The following is an 18,346-nucleotide window of genomic DNA, read 5'->3' as shown; positions in this document are numbered from 1 at the left end:
TACAGTACCCCACAGTACTACAGTAATCCACAGTACTACGGTAATCCACAGTACTACAGTACTCCACAGTACTACAGTACTCCACAGTACTACACAACACTACAGTACTCCACAGTACTACACAACACTACAGTAATCCACAGTACTGCAGTACTCCACAGTACTCCACAGTACAACAGTACTCCACAGTACTACACAACACTACAGTACTACACAGTACTCCAGTACTCCAAAGTACTCCACAGTACTCCACAGTACTACACAACACTACAGTACTCCACAGTACTACACAACACTACAGTATTCCACAGTACTACACAACACTACAGTAATCCACAGTACTCCACAACACTACAGTAATCCACAGTACTGCAGTACTCCACAGTACTCCACAGTACAACAGTACTCCACAGTACTACAGTACCCCACAGTACTACAGTAATCCACAGTACTACGGTAATCCACAGTACTACAGTACTCCACAGTACTACAGTACTCCACAGTACTACACAACACTACAGTACTCCACAGTACTACACAACACTACAGTAATCCACAGTACTGCAGTACTCCACAGTACTCCACAGTACAACATTACTCCACAGTACTACACAACACTACAGTACTACACAGTACTCCAGTACTCCACAGTACTCCACAGTACTCCAGTACTCCACAGTACTACAAAACACTACAGTACTACACAACACTACAGTACTCCACAGTACTACAGTACTCCACAGTTCTACACAACACTACAGTACTCCACAGTACTACAGTACTCCACAGTTCTACACAACACTACAGTACTCCACAGTACTACAGTTCTCCACAGTACTCCACAGTACTCCAAAGTACTACAGTACTCCACAGTACTACACAACACTACAGTACTCCACAGTACTACAGTACTCCACAGTTCTACACAACACTACAGTACTCCACAGTACTACACAACACTACAGTACTCCACAGTACTACAGTACTCCACAGTTCTACACAACACTACAGTACTCCACAGTACTACAGTACTCCACAGTACTACACAACACTACAGTACTCCACAGTACTACAGTACTCCACAGTTCTACACAACACTACAGTACTCCACAGTACTACAGTACTCCACAGTTCTACACAACACTACAGTACTCCACAGTACTACAGTACTCCACAGTTCTACACAACACTACAGTACTCCACAGTACTACAGTACTCCACAGTTCTACACAACACTACAGTACTCCACAGTACTACAGTACTCCACAGTTCTACACAACACTACAGTACTCCACAGTACTACAGTACTCCACAGTTCTACACAACACTACAGTACTCCACAGTACTACAGTACCCCACAGTACTACACAGTACTACAGTACTCTACAGCACTCCAGACTAGTTCAATTGCAATAACTGAACGTCCCCATGGTTCGGACATTAAACCGTTGAAACTGAAGGACAGAGGATTCTCAGAAAAACCAACAACCTGCTGTGACAGAAGGTTTTTTAAAACTGTGTTCGGGCAATAAACAGTCGCAAGTTCGATCAGGCTCAAGTGACTGAGAGCTTATTGACTGAATGCATGGGAGGGGGGGGGGGGGGACAGGAAGACGTCAGTGATGTACGAAGCTGTGAAGATGGAGAGGGATGAGATTTAAAATGTCTTTAAAAGCTGAAGGCAACACAAACTACAGAAGCTACAGTACAACACACACACACACACACACACACACACACACACACACACACACACACACACACACACCCTTTACAGTGAATTAGCCAGTGGAGCTTATAGAGCAGCAGGGACCTCTGGGGGATGCTGGTAGTTGAGAAACTATTTTGTGTCTGTCTCAACCATCTGGACACACGGAGCAGGTGATAATGGATTTCTCTAGATGTGTATGTGTGTGTGTTTGTATGTGTGTTTGTGTGTGTGTGTGTGTGAGTGTGTGTTAATATGAACAGATGTAGCTATCCCCTGTATAAAGTCTTAAGGGCTTAACGTGAGAATTGGAGTCGGTGCTTAGCTGTCAGGTTTCTGCACTTAGCACTGTGTGTGTGTGTGTGTGTGTGTGTCTGTGTGTCTATGTGTGTGTGTGTGTGTGTCTGTGTGTCTATGTGTGTGTGTGTGTGATAATCCTTGATGCTGTAAAACTCTGTAACAAAGTTAACGGAGCTCAAAGCTGATTGCGAGCTGATCACATGTGATCGCAGCTTTGATCCGTGAGCTTCACAGGACGGAGCCGAGATGAACCCGCTGATCTGGGTTCTGGTCTGGGTTCTGATCTGGGTTCTGATCTGGGTTCTGATCTGGGTTCTGTTCTGGGTTCTGATCTGGGTTCTGATCTGGGTTCTGTTCTGGGTTCTGATCTGGGTTCTGATCTGGGTTCTGATCTGGGTTCTGGTCTGGGTTCTGGTCTGGGTTCTGATCTGGGTTCTGGTCTGGGTTCTGGTCTGGGTTCTGATCTGGGTTCTGGTCTGGGTTCTGATGACGAGCAGAGTAAACAGGAAACCAAGGAGTTGCATCACAGCGTCGGATTCGGCTGCAACACTTTTTTCTCATTCACGTTTAATGAGGTTTCATCAGAGAGCTGCGTCTGCAGGAGTCCAGGGTCGGATCCTTACTGAGCCTGAGTCTGAGGGCTGGGCTGTTTATCGGGGGGGGGGTTACCACCTACCACACTGAGCTGCCCCCCCCCCCACACACACACACACACACCCATTCACACTGAGACACACTGATGATGTGTGAGATCGATGCAGTTTTTTATCCTCTCCAAATATTTTCTACAACAGCTAAAGAAATGATTAATAATTCAATATTGTAATAATGTTGTAATGTGTGAGATTCATCATGACAAACACACATGACTGAGTCTTCACTCTATCTGGTTTGGTTTGAAAACAGCATTTTAAATAAAACAACCCTGTTCATCAGTTTCATCTCCGTCCAATCGGATTCGGCCTCGTGTGCAGAACACAGACGGGATGAAGTCACGTTTCTCTCTGATCTTCGGTGTCAACACAGAAATTCACAGAACTTACAACATAATAAGTACTTGAAACAAAGTACACTCATGTACTCTGGACCTAAACATGCTGATGTAAACAGATGGTGAATATCTGCTCGTCTCCTCCATGTTAACAGTTCTATCGCAGTAAAACACAGAGTTTAACGGAGCAGCAGCTGTTAGCGAACACAACAGGGTCACGTGACAGGAGCCTGACCAATCAGAGAAGGCGATCAGAAAGAGGGTGTGAGCGTCTCGTTAGCGTTTCTAAACCTCCAGTCGTGTGGACGCCAGACGGATCTGTACCAGAGTTGATGTCAAATTTAAACGTAGACGTGGAGTAAACCGACCTACTTGTGAGTGTGAGTGTGTTTGTGTGTTTGTGTGTTTGTGTGGTTGCGTGTGCGTACCTCTGCCACGCCGCTGAGGCCGGTGTCGGGCTCGGAGGCTCGGACCTGCAGCGTGTGGAGCTGGTGTCCGCTCTCGTAGTCCACGGCCCGGGTGAGGCTCAGCGCTCCGCTCTCCTGGTGGACGCTGAACAGATTCCCAGGATTCACCAGCAACATGTAGGACAGACTCTTCTTCTGGAAGGAGACGGCCTGAACCACAGCGACACTGCACAAACACACAGTCTGTTAATGGACCCACACTCACTGGAGCGTGTCAGTACTGCTGTGGACGATGGTCAGTCCTGTCTGTATCAACACATGCTGCTCTACAGCTGATGAAGTGAAGTTTGTTTTTCTGCTGCTGAAGCTTCACCGACACGTTGCTCTCAGGTTCCTGAGGCTGTGACCGCTCATCATCTCTTCTCCTGAAGCGTGAACGTGACCACACGCCTCTCTGATCCACACACACTGATACATGTACAGAATATTGAATCCTGATATAAAGTGTGGACGAGCTGGGACGTGTTGGTGCCGCTCAGAGTTTAAATCTGCTTCATGGGTGATTCTGCACAACCGGTCAATCAGTCACACACACATACAGGAGACGTGAAGACACACACACACACACAGCTCACAGGGTGGCATGGATACTTGGATATTAATACAATGTGCACCAGCAGCCCTGAGGGAGACACACACACACTCACACACACACACACACACTTCCTTCATGTTTATCCAGACCTCGCTTTTAATAAATATTTGAATTTGCCACACTTTCAAATTCTCAGCCTCGGGCCACTCATACATCTGCGTCCTCTTCATCTACCCCCCCCCCCACCCCTGGTTCTTCTCCTCCTTTCCCTCTCATCCCTCCATCCTTCTCCTCCCTCCTGCTATCGTTCTACCCCCCCCCCCCTCCCTTCTTTCCTTTTGTCTCGCTGTACAGGGCTCATCATTTCATGCCTCACATGACATGCGAGGCAAAGAGCTCGCCTTGGACACACACACACACACACACACACACACACACAAATGCAAACACACACACACACAAACACACACACAGACACACTTCTGGAGCAGTGGAATGTAAATGAAGTAATATCTGAATGTGGAGGACGAAGACACAAACACACACGTCAGTTCCTAAACACACAGACAGCTGAGAATCTCACTAATACTAATATTACCAGACATAACACAACTTGTGCTGCGTACAGTGCCAGTACTTGTCTTGTGTACTTGTCTGTACACACAACACCACAGGGTCACATGACCTCTCAGTGTCCAGCACACGACTCCTTCACTAACGGATCTGAACCAGACGGGGGCGATGACTCACGATTGGCCGACCGGTGTGTTCTCTGCCACGTTCAGCCTGTAGGTGGCGTTGGTGAACTGCGGCGGCCGGTAACCGGCCAAGATGGCCACCGTGGCCGACGCGCCTTTACGTCCGTGTTCGTCCACGGCCTGCACCCGCAGCAGATACTCCTTACTGGGGGTCAGAGGTCGTCCTGTGGTCCGGATCTCACCGGAACGACGGTCCACCTCGAAGCACTCGTCCCCACCTGGAGAGACGAGAGGGGAGAGAGAGGAAGAGCGAATACGTCTTCATCACTTAGCCTTTAGGTCTCCATTTATGTTGTTTCTCTAAAACCATTTAAAACAAATTGTGTGTAAGTTATCAGGAACAATAGAAAGCTTCAATAATTTGAAAGTTTGTTTGAATGAAGGTTTTATAGTTTTGTTTGTTTATGTCTGACGTGTCGAACAGAGAGATCATAAACTCATCACAGCAATTTAACAATTCACTTGTTTGTTTTTTGACTTGATGATAATTTTGCGGTTACTTATTTCACCCATGTGATAATCTGCCCCTGTCTGGATCAGTTCTGTACGAATAGGTATTGTAGGAAGAAAATGTATTATGAAAACCAAGTAATATTACAAGAATACATTCATAATATTAACTGTTTATCGTTCTTTGGAAACTCGTGAAAACGACTGGGGAGAAAAATGGAAAGAATAGAGCAGAGAGGATGAAGGGAGGATCAAAGGACACAGGAGAGAGGGAGAGGACGAATGACAGAAGAATAGAAAAGAGGAGAGAAGGAGGAGAAGAATCCTCAGCTGTTGACCAGAGGGTTTTGAACCAGCAGCAGCTGCATCCAACCTGTCAATCATCTTCTCCTGAGCCGAGTCTATTTGTGGACACGTTGTTATTTTGGACTCGAGTCTGAATTCTTCTTCTACAGATACAATCTAAAAGCTTTTATTATAAATTACCATCATTCCTTTTTTTATACTATGTTTTTATATGTCAATCATGACGTCACAAACATCATGAGATGAGAATCTGAACCGACTGCTCACATGGAGGAGGATCATGACCTTACAGCAGCCAGACACCAGGGGGCGATAGAGAGGTCCCTGGTGTAAATGTGACTTTACGTCGTGATTTATTTTGGAAGTTTTCAGTCAACTTAACGCCCAGTGAAAAACATCATTAGAATTTTATTCTTCCTGGAGCAACAAGAGAAGCTTTAATAAAAATGTAATTATTTTGAAATGAGTTTGACAGCTTCACCTCCTCCACTGCGTGTAAAGTGTAAATTTAAAATCTTCAAGCTAAGTAAAATCACATTAATATCACTAATTGGCTCCACACACTCTGTGTGAATAATAAATTTCCATGTTGGCATGATATTAAAAACCATTTCTAATGTAAATTATTGGATTATTTGTCAGTACACATGTAGTCACATTATGCCAAAGGGAAGTCAGAGGCTCTTAATTTGAAAGCATTAGAAATTAGCTCCTAAAATATCTGTCCTTCCTCCTTCTCTTCTTCTTCTCCTGGAAAAAAAACATGTAAAAAATGAAAACCCACAGCCGGGGGCAGCGTCCGCCCCCCCCTCCCACTCGCTGCCTCTCCAGAGACGTTCCTATTATTCCTGAATGTGGAGCTTCTCGCCCCGGGGAGCGATTAGCAGAGCAGCTCCACCACGATTATCTACGTTTTCTCTCCCCTCTCAAACTTGATGCTAATTGAAATTCAACAAGTCAAATTTTATTTCTAAATCAGAGCTTTGAACAAGAAACAGGTTTGTCACAGAACGCCTGGCGGGGGGGGGGGGGGGGGGGGGGGGCAGCGGACCTAATCCCAGATACAAGCAGGAGGTGAGAGCTGCAGCACATTCACGGCTCTGAGGAAAACACGACAGGAAGAAGATTGTGTCACGAAAACAAACGTTCACGCAAGAAGGTGCATCAGAGGAGAGGAGTCCAGGTTCCATCCCTACCGGGTCGGGCTCGGCTTCATGAGGCTCGGTTTGAAGGATTCTGAAGTCATCGTATATACGACTTGGCCAAAAGTGTGTTTGTTAATTAAAGTGTGACAATAAGGAAGAAAAAAGAAACGAGATGAACCAACACTCACCGTCCAGCAGGAGGAAGTGGGCGTGTCCCTGCGTCCCGTCCCGCTGCCGGGCCGACAGCCGGTACACTGCGGCGCCGGGGGGGGCGTCGGGCCCCACGGTGCCCAGGTAGGGCGAGGGAAACATGGCCCACTGCAGGTTGGCCTGGCTGGGCATGCTCAGCGTCAGTCTGCACAGGTACCAGTCCTCACCTGCAGGACACCACAGGAAGGATTCAGATTGAGTCTCTGTGGTTTCAGCTCGTTCAGCTGCAGCTCCACCAGAAGAAGAAAAACTAGTGAGACAACGAAGTTCAGGCAACACAACTCGATGAAATACACACACACTGAAACACACACTCCTCATCACACAGAGAAACACCAATCAACACACAGCACAGAGGAATTCAACTTCTCCTGTGTACATTCAGATATTTCTGGATGTTTATGAAATCTCTCTGGATAAAAAGATACGAAGCTCAAATGATGAAAACTATGATGGAAATCTGACAGTTCAGTTTTTCATGAAGGAAAATTACAGAAACAAACTTTTAATATCGCAGGATGGTGCAAAGTGTGGTCGGCTAACACCAGGGGGCGCTTCACAGTCCTGCCGCCGTCAGGTTTATTAAAGCAACACTGTGTTACTGTTACTGAGCAGCAGCGCCCCCTGCAGCCACACATGGGGATAACTCTGTTGGGCTCTGAGCCATGATGTCGTTTTCATGTGTAGAAAAACAAAGTGAATTTATGTGTTGACTGTGACTGTGTAGTCCCTCTGGACATTACCCATGATCCTCTGCTTCCTGACCCTGAAGAGCTGCAAATGGAACAAATCCAATAAACTCTGAATTCTTCATGTTTCAAAGTTTCCTGCTGAACATTGGAGATAAACTCTGGTTTCTAATAACTTCTGCTCCTAAACGTCTTAGTCCTGATCTAATGTGAACTGACGACCATGGTTCAGTTTGATCCGGACTCTTCTGGTCTGAACTGGTCTGAACTGGTCTGAACTGGTCTGAGGATCCTTTCACACCTGCTACTTAGGTTCAGACTAAACTGAGAAGTTTAAAGTTTGCACCAGACAAGGTGTGAAACAGTCCTGAGAAAGTTGTTCTCCAATGAGACTCACTGGAATCATCACAGAGAAAATAAACCGCTGGTGTAAATAGAACCTGAAGGAACCGAGCAGAGACACGGAGCTAACCGTAGAATCGTTTCTATTTCAGTTTGACTTCAAAACGTCTGGAAGCAAATGTGGTTCTGTGTATTTTAGTTGCAGTTTGGTTTTATTGTGTTCAACTGTAACCGGCTGCTGTCGGAGCTTTGACACGTGCCCCCCCCCCCCCCCCCCCCCCCCGAGGCACGAAGACGAGTCGCTCTCACTCAAAGGGACGAGGAGACGTCTCTGTACAACGTGTTGTCTCTCAGCAAGACGAGAAGGACGAGAGAAAACACACAGCTCCTCCAAAATAAATCAACACAACTTTCAGGAGATCACACGTCAACATCCACCCAGCAAGGAGATCACACACACACACACACACACACGCACACACACTCTGTTCTTGTTTTTGTGTCCTGCTTCAAGTCGCGTCTGAGGACGGATTTGTTCGGTTTGAAGCTGCGTCGCTGTTGTTTTGGCTCCGGTGTCGTTTCACAGCCGTGATGAAGACAACAGCTCCAACAGAGAGAACTTCACTTCAGAGAGAAGAAGAAGAAGAGGGGGATGAGGAGGAGGAGACGGAGGAGACGGAGGAGGAGACGGCGGAGGAGGAGGACGAGGTGATGAAGGAGAAGAAGTCTCTCCATCTTCTGCCTCTTCGCTCGTAAAATCCAGAATAATCAGTTCTATTTCTGTCTGTTTTACATATGCTGCTCTGTGGCCCGGGAAGTGAAATCTGTCCCATTATCACGATGAGCATCAGCCCGAGTGTCGGCCTCGGGACGAAGGGGGGGGGGGGGGGGGGCTCCGGGCTGATCTAAAGGTCACCGACACCAGAATAATGACATTTAATTAAAGCTCAGATACAGAACGCAGCTCTGTGAAGATCCCTGGTACCACGGAGACTGATCTGGACTGCGAGGACGAAGCCATGTTTAAGACGTGTTGAGTTCATCAGCTGCTCCAGGGTCAGCTTCTCCTCCTCCTCTGCTCAGGAACGTCCCCTCACAGCTGATCTGAGGCTCTGAGCCCAGGTCTCACTGAACACATGCATATTAAAGCCGAGGAGGCCTGGAGCGAGGAGGAGGAGTGGAAGACGTTTCCACACGGGATGAAGGACTTTGTCTTCTCAAGCAAGAAGATATGTCCTCTGGTTTGTTTCACAGGAAACAATTTAAAGTTGTACAGTTTGTGTGTTTTACTTCTTTTACTTGCTGAGGTGAATGTGAACCGAAGCTTCAGGGGTTTTCTGCTGTGGTCATCCACCGAGCTCCAGGTGTCATCTCATGGTTCGGTCCAAACCTATTCCAGATCCTTCTCACACTTCAGTTTGGTACTGAACTGTTTCTTATTGGAAGCTTGTAAAGTTGTAAAGTTTTAATGTTTTTAACATCTTTGATAAAGTCTTCAATCCTTTTCTTTGTGTTGTCGCTCGGTCTCATTATCTGTATTCCACTGCAGCTCTGTAGATGAGATGTTCTTCCAGGTTCACGTCCGCCACGTGTTAGATACCTCATCCACACGTCCACTCGCTCACTGGGAAGCTTCCACACATTGTCCTGCTGGTTCCTCACATGGACTCACACATGTACAGAGATTTTACTAGGAGGCTGCAGGAGAAGATCCAGGACATGTACAGAGACCCTGACTCTGAGTTGTGTGTTCTTACATACAGAACCTGCAGAACATGTGAGGAACATGTGAGGAACATGTGAGGAACATGTGAGGAACCTCAGTGTAGCTCTGAAACCAGCATCAGACAGGATCACAGACATTCAGCCCTTAGGCTCAGATTTTCCCTGATAACACACAAAAGAAGTGTGCAGAAGAAGAACAGTGTTGTGATGCATGAAGTTCCATCTGGACCCAGGGAGCTGATGTGTGTTTCTTTTATCATCTCAGCTCCTCTGAATTCCCTCTCCTCCTCCTCCCACAGTCATCTTCTCTCTCTCTCATACATCCCTCTCTCCCTGCTGAACTGCTGTCACGTTGTTTTATGTAGATTTTATGCAACTTTCATATTTGCCGTGATGCTCATATCTCCTGCTGTCCGGCCTTCAGAGGTTTTCTGTAGAAACCCGTTAATTTAGAGTTTGACTGTAACTTTCCATGAGGACATGATGGATCAGTGTGGGCGGGGCTCGCTCCCTCTGCTCTGTTTATCTGCTGAATCGCTTTGTGGCCTCATTTCCTGGCAGATATCAATAAAGTTTCATAAAGCCCTCGACACACAAACAACATCCCAGCAGAGTCCACTGTGTTGTCCTGAACCGAGGATGGTAAAAATAAAATGAGTTCCCAGAATTAACAGTGACAACTTCAATTATAAAAACAAAATTATAATTGTCGGGTCCGACTCGTTCAAACAGGAACATCTGGGGAACATCCAGGCGAGGGGCGGAGCCTGTGGAGCAGCAGGGGCGGAGCCTGTAGAGCAACAGGAGGCGGTGTAAACTCATGACGTGTAAACTCTGCTGTGGAGAGGTCAGTGTTGTTGTTTACTGCTCGTCCACACCAGCGTCGGCCCTCATCACCAGAAGATCTGGAATCTCCTCGTGTTTCAAGTTGACGTCTTCATCTTCTACGTGTTCAGCTCCTCTTCTTCATCCTGAGATGTTTGTGTTCTTCATGTTTCACGTCCGTCACGTGTTAGAAACCTCATCAACACGTCCACTCGCTTGTATTCTCACTCTTCAGCTCGCTCACTCACACACACCCACACACAAACACTAACACACACACACACACACACACACACACACACAGCTGTGTTGGTAGTGGAGGAAGATCAGAGCGATGTGTTACCTTTGTCAACACACAAATCCACTCTGATGGATGTGCACTTGCCTGTCATAGCACAGACGTTTAAGTGTGTGTGTGTGTGTGTGTGTGTGTGTGTGTGTGTGTGTGTGTGTCTGATTGACAGAGTGGGATGCGTCTCCGTGGTGACTCTCAGGGTGCAGGTGCTCTCATGGGACCAGTTGCCGAGGCAACATGTTAAATGTCTGTGACATGTGAAAGCACTCTGACTGTGTGTGTGTGTCTGTGTGTGTGTGTGTGTGTGTGTCTGTGTCTGTGTGTGTCTGTGTGTGTGTGTCTGAATGTGTGTTTGATACATCAACAGCATCTTAAGAGTTTAATATAACATTTCCACGGATCATTTTAAAACCAAAGCTCTTGATGATTAGTGGAAGTCATCAGCTCGTCAGCTTCGTCTTCACCACCTTCCACCAAACGGCCTCTACACTGCCCCCTTCTGCGGATAAGCATACTGCATTGTGCGTATGTGTGTAGCATTGAAATGTACAACAGGCGCTGCAAAGGGATGCAGAGTTAGAACAATCCATCTCCAGCCTTGAGGTCAGGAGCCAATCATCTTCCTGCATCGTGGACATTGAGTCAGCAGGAAGTGAGAAATCTAGAGTCCGATGTTGTGCTGAGTCACACTTTGTACGACCACCAGGGGACGATGCTGACTCAGAGGAACAGGGGAGTAAATTGTTAAAGAGACAATTTAAGTTTTTGGATGCAAAAACTTGTTGGCTGATTAATGGAAAATATGAAACAATAACATCTTAATTCTGTCAGAGATCGTTTGCTCACGTGCAAACGATCTCATCTGTGGGACGTGTCTATTTAGGGATGAATGGAACTGTCCGATGCTTCAGTGCTGATGTAGCGGAAAGTAAAAATAAAGTCATAGTTCAGCACACACACAAATGAAGTGCAAAGATCGACGCCACAGAGAGAAGCGAGTGACGGTCGCGTTACGGAGCGAAAGAGAAGAGAAGAGAAGAGAAGAGAAGAGAAGAGAAGAGAAGAGAAGAGAAGAGAAGAGAAGAGAAGAGGAGAGAAGAGAAGAGAAGACAAGAGAAGAGAAAAGAAGAGAAGAGAAGAGAAGAGAAGAGAAGAGAAACACTGATGTGTTGAAGTCGAGGCGAAGTGATCCTCGGACAAACACTCCTCTGTTTGTGAACCAGGCTCTCCATCTGGTCCCTTGGAGCCAGCGGACAGAGGCCTGCTGCATCCTAATTAACCACCTTATAGACTGGCCTACTTTACCTCTGCACACACACACACACACACACACACACACACACAGACACACAGACACAAAGACACACACACACACATACAAAGCCAAAGTCCTGCAGGCACACAGTTAATTAAGCCCCATTTTCCCCTGCTGATGAAGAGAGAGAGGGATGAAAGAGAGAGGGGTAAAGGATGGAGGGGAGAGAGAGATAGAGAGAGAGAGAGAGAGAGAGAGAGAGAGAGCGTTTAAGGCGACGATAACAAGGCAGATAATGATGATAATAATAAACGACAAGAAAATGTAAAATCAATACCTCAATGTTCCTGTTCAGAGGAACAAGACACACACACACACACAGACACACACACAGACACACAGACACACACACAGACACACACACACACACACACACACACACACACACACACACACAGTAAATAGAGTTTTAACGACTAATCAGACATTCAGGAAAGAAGAATTGATTTTTATTCATCAACACATTTCATTTTCCCTTCACTGGTCCACAATGTGACTGAACTGGTCACCACCAGCAAATAGTTTACACAAGCTTCACTGGGATCAGTCACATGAGCGTTTGTCTCAGGAAGTTTCTCAGTTCATAGATGAACCTGGTTCTGTTTCAGAGACACTGACCCGCTCAGTCCTCCAGATCCAACTTCTTATAACGTGTTCTCGTTCAGAACAAACTCAGTTTACGCCCCAGCTCCTCCACTGGTCCACTGTGGTGGCTGCAGTGAGACGAGTGCTGCGAGGCCTCTTCTGACCTTTGAGGTCGCAGCATGAAGAGGAGAAGAGGAGAGCGGAGAAGAGGAGAAGAGGAGAAGAGGAGAGCGGAGAAGAGGAGGAGAGGAGGAGAGGAGGAGAGGAGGAGAGGAGAAGAGGAGGAGAGGAGGAGGCTGTGGAGACATGGTCTGGAAGCGCTGCTGGAGACCAGGACGACCTCTGGACTCTCAGGAGTGAGTCGAGGCAGCAGACAGATACATGAAAACTCACTTAGGGTCTGATTCTGTGGTCAGAGTGGAGGAGGAGGAGGGAGGATGAAGAAAGACGAAGAGGAAAAAGGGAAAATGGAGAAAAAGAAGAGAAGACGAAAGGTGTGTTTGGACTCGACCCGAACAAACTGGTGCGAAACAGATCGACTACAAACATTAGACTGAGCCGAACGGGATGGTCTTTGTGTCACTGTTAGAAACGTCTGTGGGAAGTTGTGTTACTTTAATATAACAATAGATTACAACCATAAAAATATTAATCTGGATATAATGTATGTTTTTTTTGCCTGGAGCCAAAGCGAGAATGTATTAATACTGCTGCTGCTGTGATGACACCAGCTGGAGGCTTGAAGATAAAGAAATGGAATTTAAGAGACTTGAGAGTGACATGAATTAAATATGGCCACTGCGTCCACAAAGCAAACTGATGACATCATTGCATCAGCCGCCGCGGTTCAGTTCCCAGTGAAGAGCCGGGAATACAAGGGCCCAGCGGGGGGGCCCGGTGCTGCGTTCAGGAGCCAGCTCATCAGACACACAGTAGATCCACGGGCTGGTTCCTATTGACCCGACTGCAGGGCTGATCAATGACCCCGGGGGAGGGGGGGCGCGCGGGGGGGGGGAGGGGGGGGGGCGCAGGGGGAGGATCAAGGAAAAGAAAGAAAAATGACAAGAAAAGTCAAACTGGAAAAACACAAAAAGACGGAGAACGCTGAGGGAAGACCGGGCCAGCGGCGGAAATCAAACAGTCCGATGATCTCCCCCTTTGATCTGCTGGGGGGGGGCATCATGGGAAGTGGAGCAATCGGACGGATCGAACAGGATTTTCTGATAACTCGTAGTGTTTGTTTTAATCTGCTTGGAGGAGGAGACGGGTGGAGCTCGGCCCGGAGTTTCAGGAACAGTGTGTGTGTGTGTGTGTGTGTGTGTGTGTGTGTGTGGGTGGGTGTGTGTGTGTGTTTGTGTGTGTGTGTGTGTGTGTGTGTGTGTGTGTGTGTGTGTGGGTGGGTCGGTCAGATTGGTTCTGCAAGAGTTACACCAGAAGATGAAAGGAAAGAGAGGAAACATGAAAGGATGGAAAAAAAAACGTCTTCTGTGTCTCAGGGTGAAAATCTGTTCAGTGACCGGGACAATAGAGAAAAGGAAGAACGAAGAGAGAGAAGGAATAAAAGACAACAAAAAAGAGAAGGAGAAAAAAGACAGATCCAGATTAGACGAGAACAGAAAAGATCAGACTTGATGGACCTGATGAGATTAGACCAGGATTAGATGAGACCTCCAGTTCCCAGGGGATTCTGGGAAAGTTTTGGGAAGATGGATTTGTGGGAGTTTTGAAAAGGAGCAGGAGTCAGGAAGTGACTCTGAGGAAGGGAGGAGCCATCTTTCTTTTCAGCACGATTTGGAGGTGTGGTTTTGAAGACGGGGGGCGGAGCTTAGCCGCTGCCTCTCTGTCGTCACAGCATCTGGAGAAGAAGAATCCCGCGTGATGAGAGACACAGCGGCTGGCGTCTGAATTATGAATATGAGACGACTTTTCTCAGCCATTAAAAAATAAAGCGGTGAAAGTTTAATGCTTCGTTCATTATTGATGGAGAGACTCCGACGCCGACGTGGGAGTGTGATGTGTGTGTCTGACATGGTCACTGTGTGTGAGTGTGTGTGTTTCATGTACTAATTTCATGTTCTTTCAAAATAAATGTTTCATCCTCAGCCCACGAGGATGTCACCAGGTGGGCGGAGTCTGTAAATAGCTCCTGGGTGATTGACAGCTCCCCCTCCACTCCAGGGACTTGACGGAGTGCAGCTGTGGAGCCACAGGCTGCACATCTGGGTGGTGTGTGTGTGTGTATGTGTGTGTGTGTGTGTGTGTGTGTGTGTGTGTGTGTGTGTGTGTGTGTGTGTGTGTGTGTGTGTGTGTGTGCAGCCCGGCTCTCGCTGTGACAAACCCTCAGCAGTTCTAACGGAGTGTGAGTCTTAGTGTGTGATGTTTGAGCTTTCAACATGTGATGGGATTTCCTCACTGTGACTACAATGTGTGTGTGTGTGTGTTTGTGCGCGTGTGTGTGTGTTTAAATCTATTATCTCTCACCATCATGTGGAGTGACAGAATAATCAGCATAGGCAGAGAACTGCACTGCTGCGACTTTAATATGAGTGTGTGTAGCTCTGTGTGTGTGTAAGTGTGTGTGTGTGTTAATCCACTGCATGAGCTTTGATGTGTTTGCATGTTTGTGTGTGAACTGGTTGGATATTCGTGTGTGTGTGTGTGTGTGTGTCTGTGTGTAACCAGTGTTTTATTCCTCTGATGTGTGACTTCAGCTTTATCTTAAAAGAAAAGACAAACATTCCAGAATGAACGTTCACTTTGAGACGTTTCCCTCCGGAGAACCTTGATAAGAAGTGGAACCTGGTATCACAGCCGGGATCAAAGGATGAGAGACCTTCAGGACGGAGTCTGTTCACTCTGGAATACAACAGACTGAAGTGTGAAGTGAAACACAGTCTGTACCTGAACAGCAGCTGTTAGCAAACACAACAGTAACTGATTCTCCTCTTGAAGCTCAGGATGATGAAGACGATGTCGTTACTGAAATCACCCAGCTTCTTCATCATCGTTTCCAAACATCTCAGTTTCTGCTCCTCCAGAATAAAACACAGCCCCAGAGTTTTCAAACTAAAACCAGCCACAGGAGAATCTGGAGTCGATAACATGTCGTGTGGATGTAAAGTTACAAATCAATGAAATAAGAATTGATAAAAACAAGAGTTCATGTTGATTTCCAGGACACAGAATATGCTCAGTAAAAGAAAACAGGTCCAAACACCCCCCCCCACACACACACACACACAGTGATCCACTGCATGAACACAAACAGACTTTAGTTGTTTCTGATGTATAACTAACACAACTAACACACACACACACACACACACACACAATAGAAAGGGCATTTTCAACTGAATGGAATTAAGCTACTTTTCTTTCCGCCACAAAGTTTAATGCACTTGTGATTATTTGTTGTTCCCCACACAAACAAACACACAGACACCCACACACACACACACACACACACACACACACACACACACACACACAAAACACAGATCTAGTGAGTCGGCCTGGTGATCAAAGGCTCAGATTTGCTCCATTGTGTGGATAAACACCCTTTTTTCAGCAACAACGCACACACAGACACACACAGCAACAACGCACACACAGACACACACAGACACAGACACACACACACACACACACACACACAGACACACAAACTCCAATTTGGTCCAATCCTCCAAAGCCGCCACTTTGGCTGATCTCAGCGAGGAGGCCCGTGAAGCCACGTGAGCGCAGCACTTTGTCACGCTGGCTGTGGACGCCCAGCGGTGGCCTCCTGAGTGCCCCCCCGCCCTCAGATCATTAAGGATCCTTGGAGGTTCACCGCTGAGCTACTGAAGCACTGTGGAGCAGTGATGAAACCTCAGAGTGTTGAAATCTGCTGAAATACGCCGCGAGCCAGCGACGCAGAGAAATTCATCTGAGGAGAGAAGGAAGGAGAGGAACCTGAACGCTGATGAGATGTTTCCACAAGATGACTCCACTGAAGTGAAGATGAAACCTTTGATTGGTCGGCTTTGATCTCATCGTGGTTTTTAATGTGTAATCTAGATTTTCCTCATCGCACCATCACACACTCAGCGTCTGATTTGTGTCGTACAGCAGCAGTGTGCGAGTTGATACAGTGTGCCTGTGGGGAGACGTGTGTTGGTATTGTTAACAACAACAAGAGAGGATGTGGCCATGGACAGACCAACAAACCCAAGGTCTGAAAACAGCTCAACATGAAGACACAATAACACAACATGGCTACAGAGAAACACAAAAAGAGATCTGGTCGAAGAAACTAGTTGAGGGGTTGTGTAGCAGCTGAGCCACGTGTGTTAAGTGGAGGAGTTTGTGTTGAGGATGTTTTACAGCTGAGTTAAGGGAGCTGGTGCAGGTCGGCTAATTGTGTTGAATTGTGTTGGTACGAGGCTCCGAGAGCGGACGGCCTGTTTGACTAATGAGAGCATCTGTCGAGGAGCAACAGCCTGCAGCACGCACACGCACACGCACACGCACACGCACACACACAGTACTCACAAAGACAGACACACACAGACACTGCATGTGTCTGTGTGTGTCTGTCTTTGTGTGTCCCAGGAGAAGCGAACTCCATTCTCTCTTCACTCTCATCACAGTCTCCATGACAATGCATCCTCTCTCCTCCTCCTCTTCCTCTTCCTCCTCCTCCTCCTCTTCTTCTTCCTCTTCCTCCTCTTCCTCCTCCTCCTCTTCTTCCTCCTCTTTTTCCTCCTCCTCCTCCTCTTCCTCCTCCTCCTCCTCTTCCTAATCGTCTTCCTCTTCCTCCTCCTCCTCCTCTTCATTTCCTCTTCCTCCTCTTCTTCCTCCTCTTTTTCATCCTCCTCCTCCTCCTCCTCAGAGACTCTTGCCTGACACATTTCAGCAGAGGTCCCCTGCAGGTCAACAAGGTGGTGTTCAAACTGTGGTTCAGGGCCCTGGAGGGACTGAAAGTTTTTTTTAAGGGTCCCTGAGTTACCAGCTGTTCATGATCCACCGGCACCAACACGATGAGTCCTTCACAGAAGTTTGAAGCTTCATGAGTTTGTTCCATCGTTTCATTTGATCTGTTAGTTCTGGTTTCACGTCATAATTTAGCAACTAAAGAATTTAGTCTGACATACGTACATCCTGTCTTCATCACCTACGTGGGCGGAGTCTACCTGTACTTGACTCTGATTGGTTTGTAAACGGCGTATGATGTGGGCCTGTTGTCAGTTTTTTTTTTTTGGGGGGGGGGGGGTTTAGTCTTCCTGTTTATTTGGATCAGATCAACTTTGAGTTGACTCATAAAATGTTCTGTTCGATGAATATTTGGTCACATTTCATATGTGTCAATGATTATAATCAGATAATATTGATCAGTCCATTATAGTCTTCTCAGCTGTGAGACGTGTTCGACCTCATGGACTCTGAGGAGGAGAATCTCAGCACTGAAGCCTCTTGTTCTTAAACCGAAGTGAAAACCCTGGAAAAGGACCAAAGTTGGAGATATGATTTTTTTTCCACATGACAAACGTGTTCTCATTATGTCTCAGTTGATCTTCCTCTGTGTTCCTGTTGGACTCAACGGCCGAGAGAGGATGACTCACATCAAAGAGAAACGTTAACGCCTGACTCATCGGCACCGACGATGTGTGTGTGTGAGTGTGAGAGAGAGAGAGAGAGAGAGAGAGTCTGTCTGGGGGG

The 18,346-nt window shown here is 46.9% G+C and overlaps 1 protein-coding gene across 1 annotated transcript in view; it reads right to left on the bottom strand.

Annotated features, from left to right (window-relative positions):
* si:dkey-22o22.2 (neural-cadherin) overlaps positions 1–18,346 on the bottom strand; it is a 78,498-nt gene that overhangs the window by 39,111 nt on the left and 21,041 nt on the right. The window contains 3 exon segments of the mRNA XM_062398332.1: positions 3,428–3,632; positions 4,752–4,977; positions 6,849–7,037. Coding sequence (XP_062254316.1) covers positions 3,428–3,632; positions 4,752–4,977; positions 6,849–7,037 — 620 coding nt within the window.

The sequence above is a fragment of the Platichthys flesus genome, chromosome 11 (assembly GCF_949316205.1).
Source record: "Platichthys flesus chromosome 11, fPlaFle2.1, whole genome shotgun sequence".
Classification (NCBI taxonomy): Eukaryota; Metazoa; Chordata; class Actinopteri; order Pleuronectiformes; family Pleuronectidae; genus Platichthys; species Platichthys flesus.
Note: the sequence above shows the minus strand (reverse complement) of the source record. Positions and strands in the feature narration are given on the sequence as shown.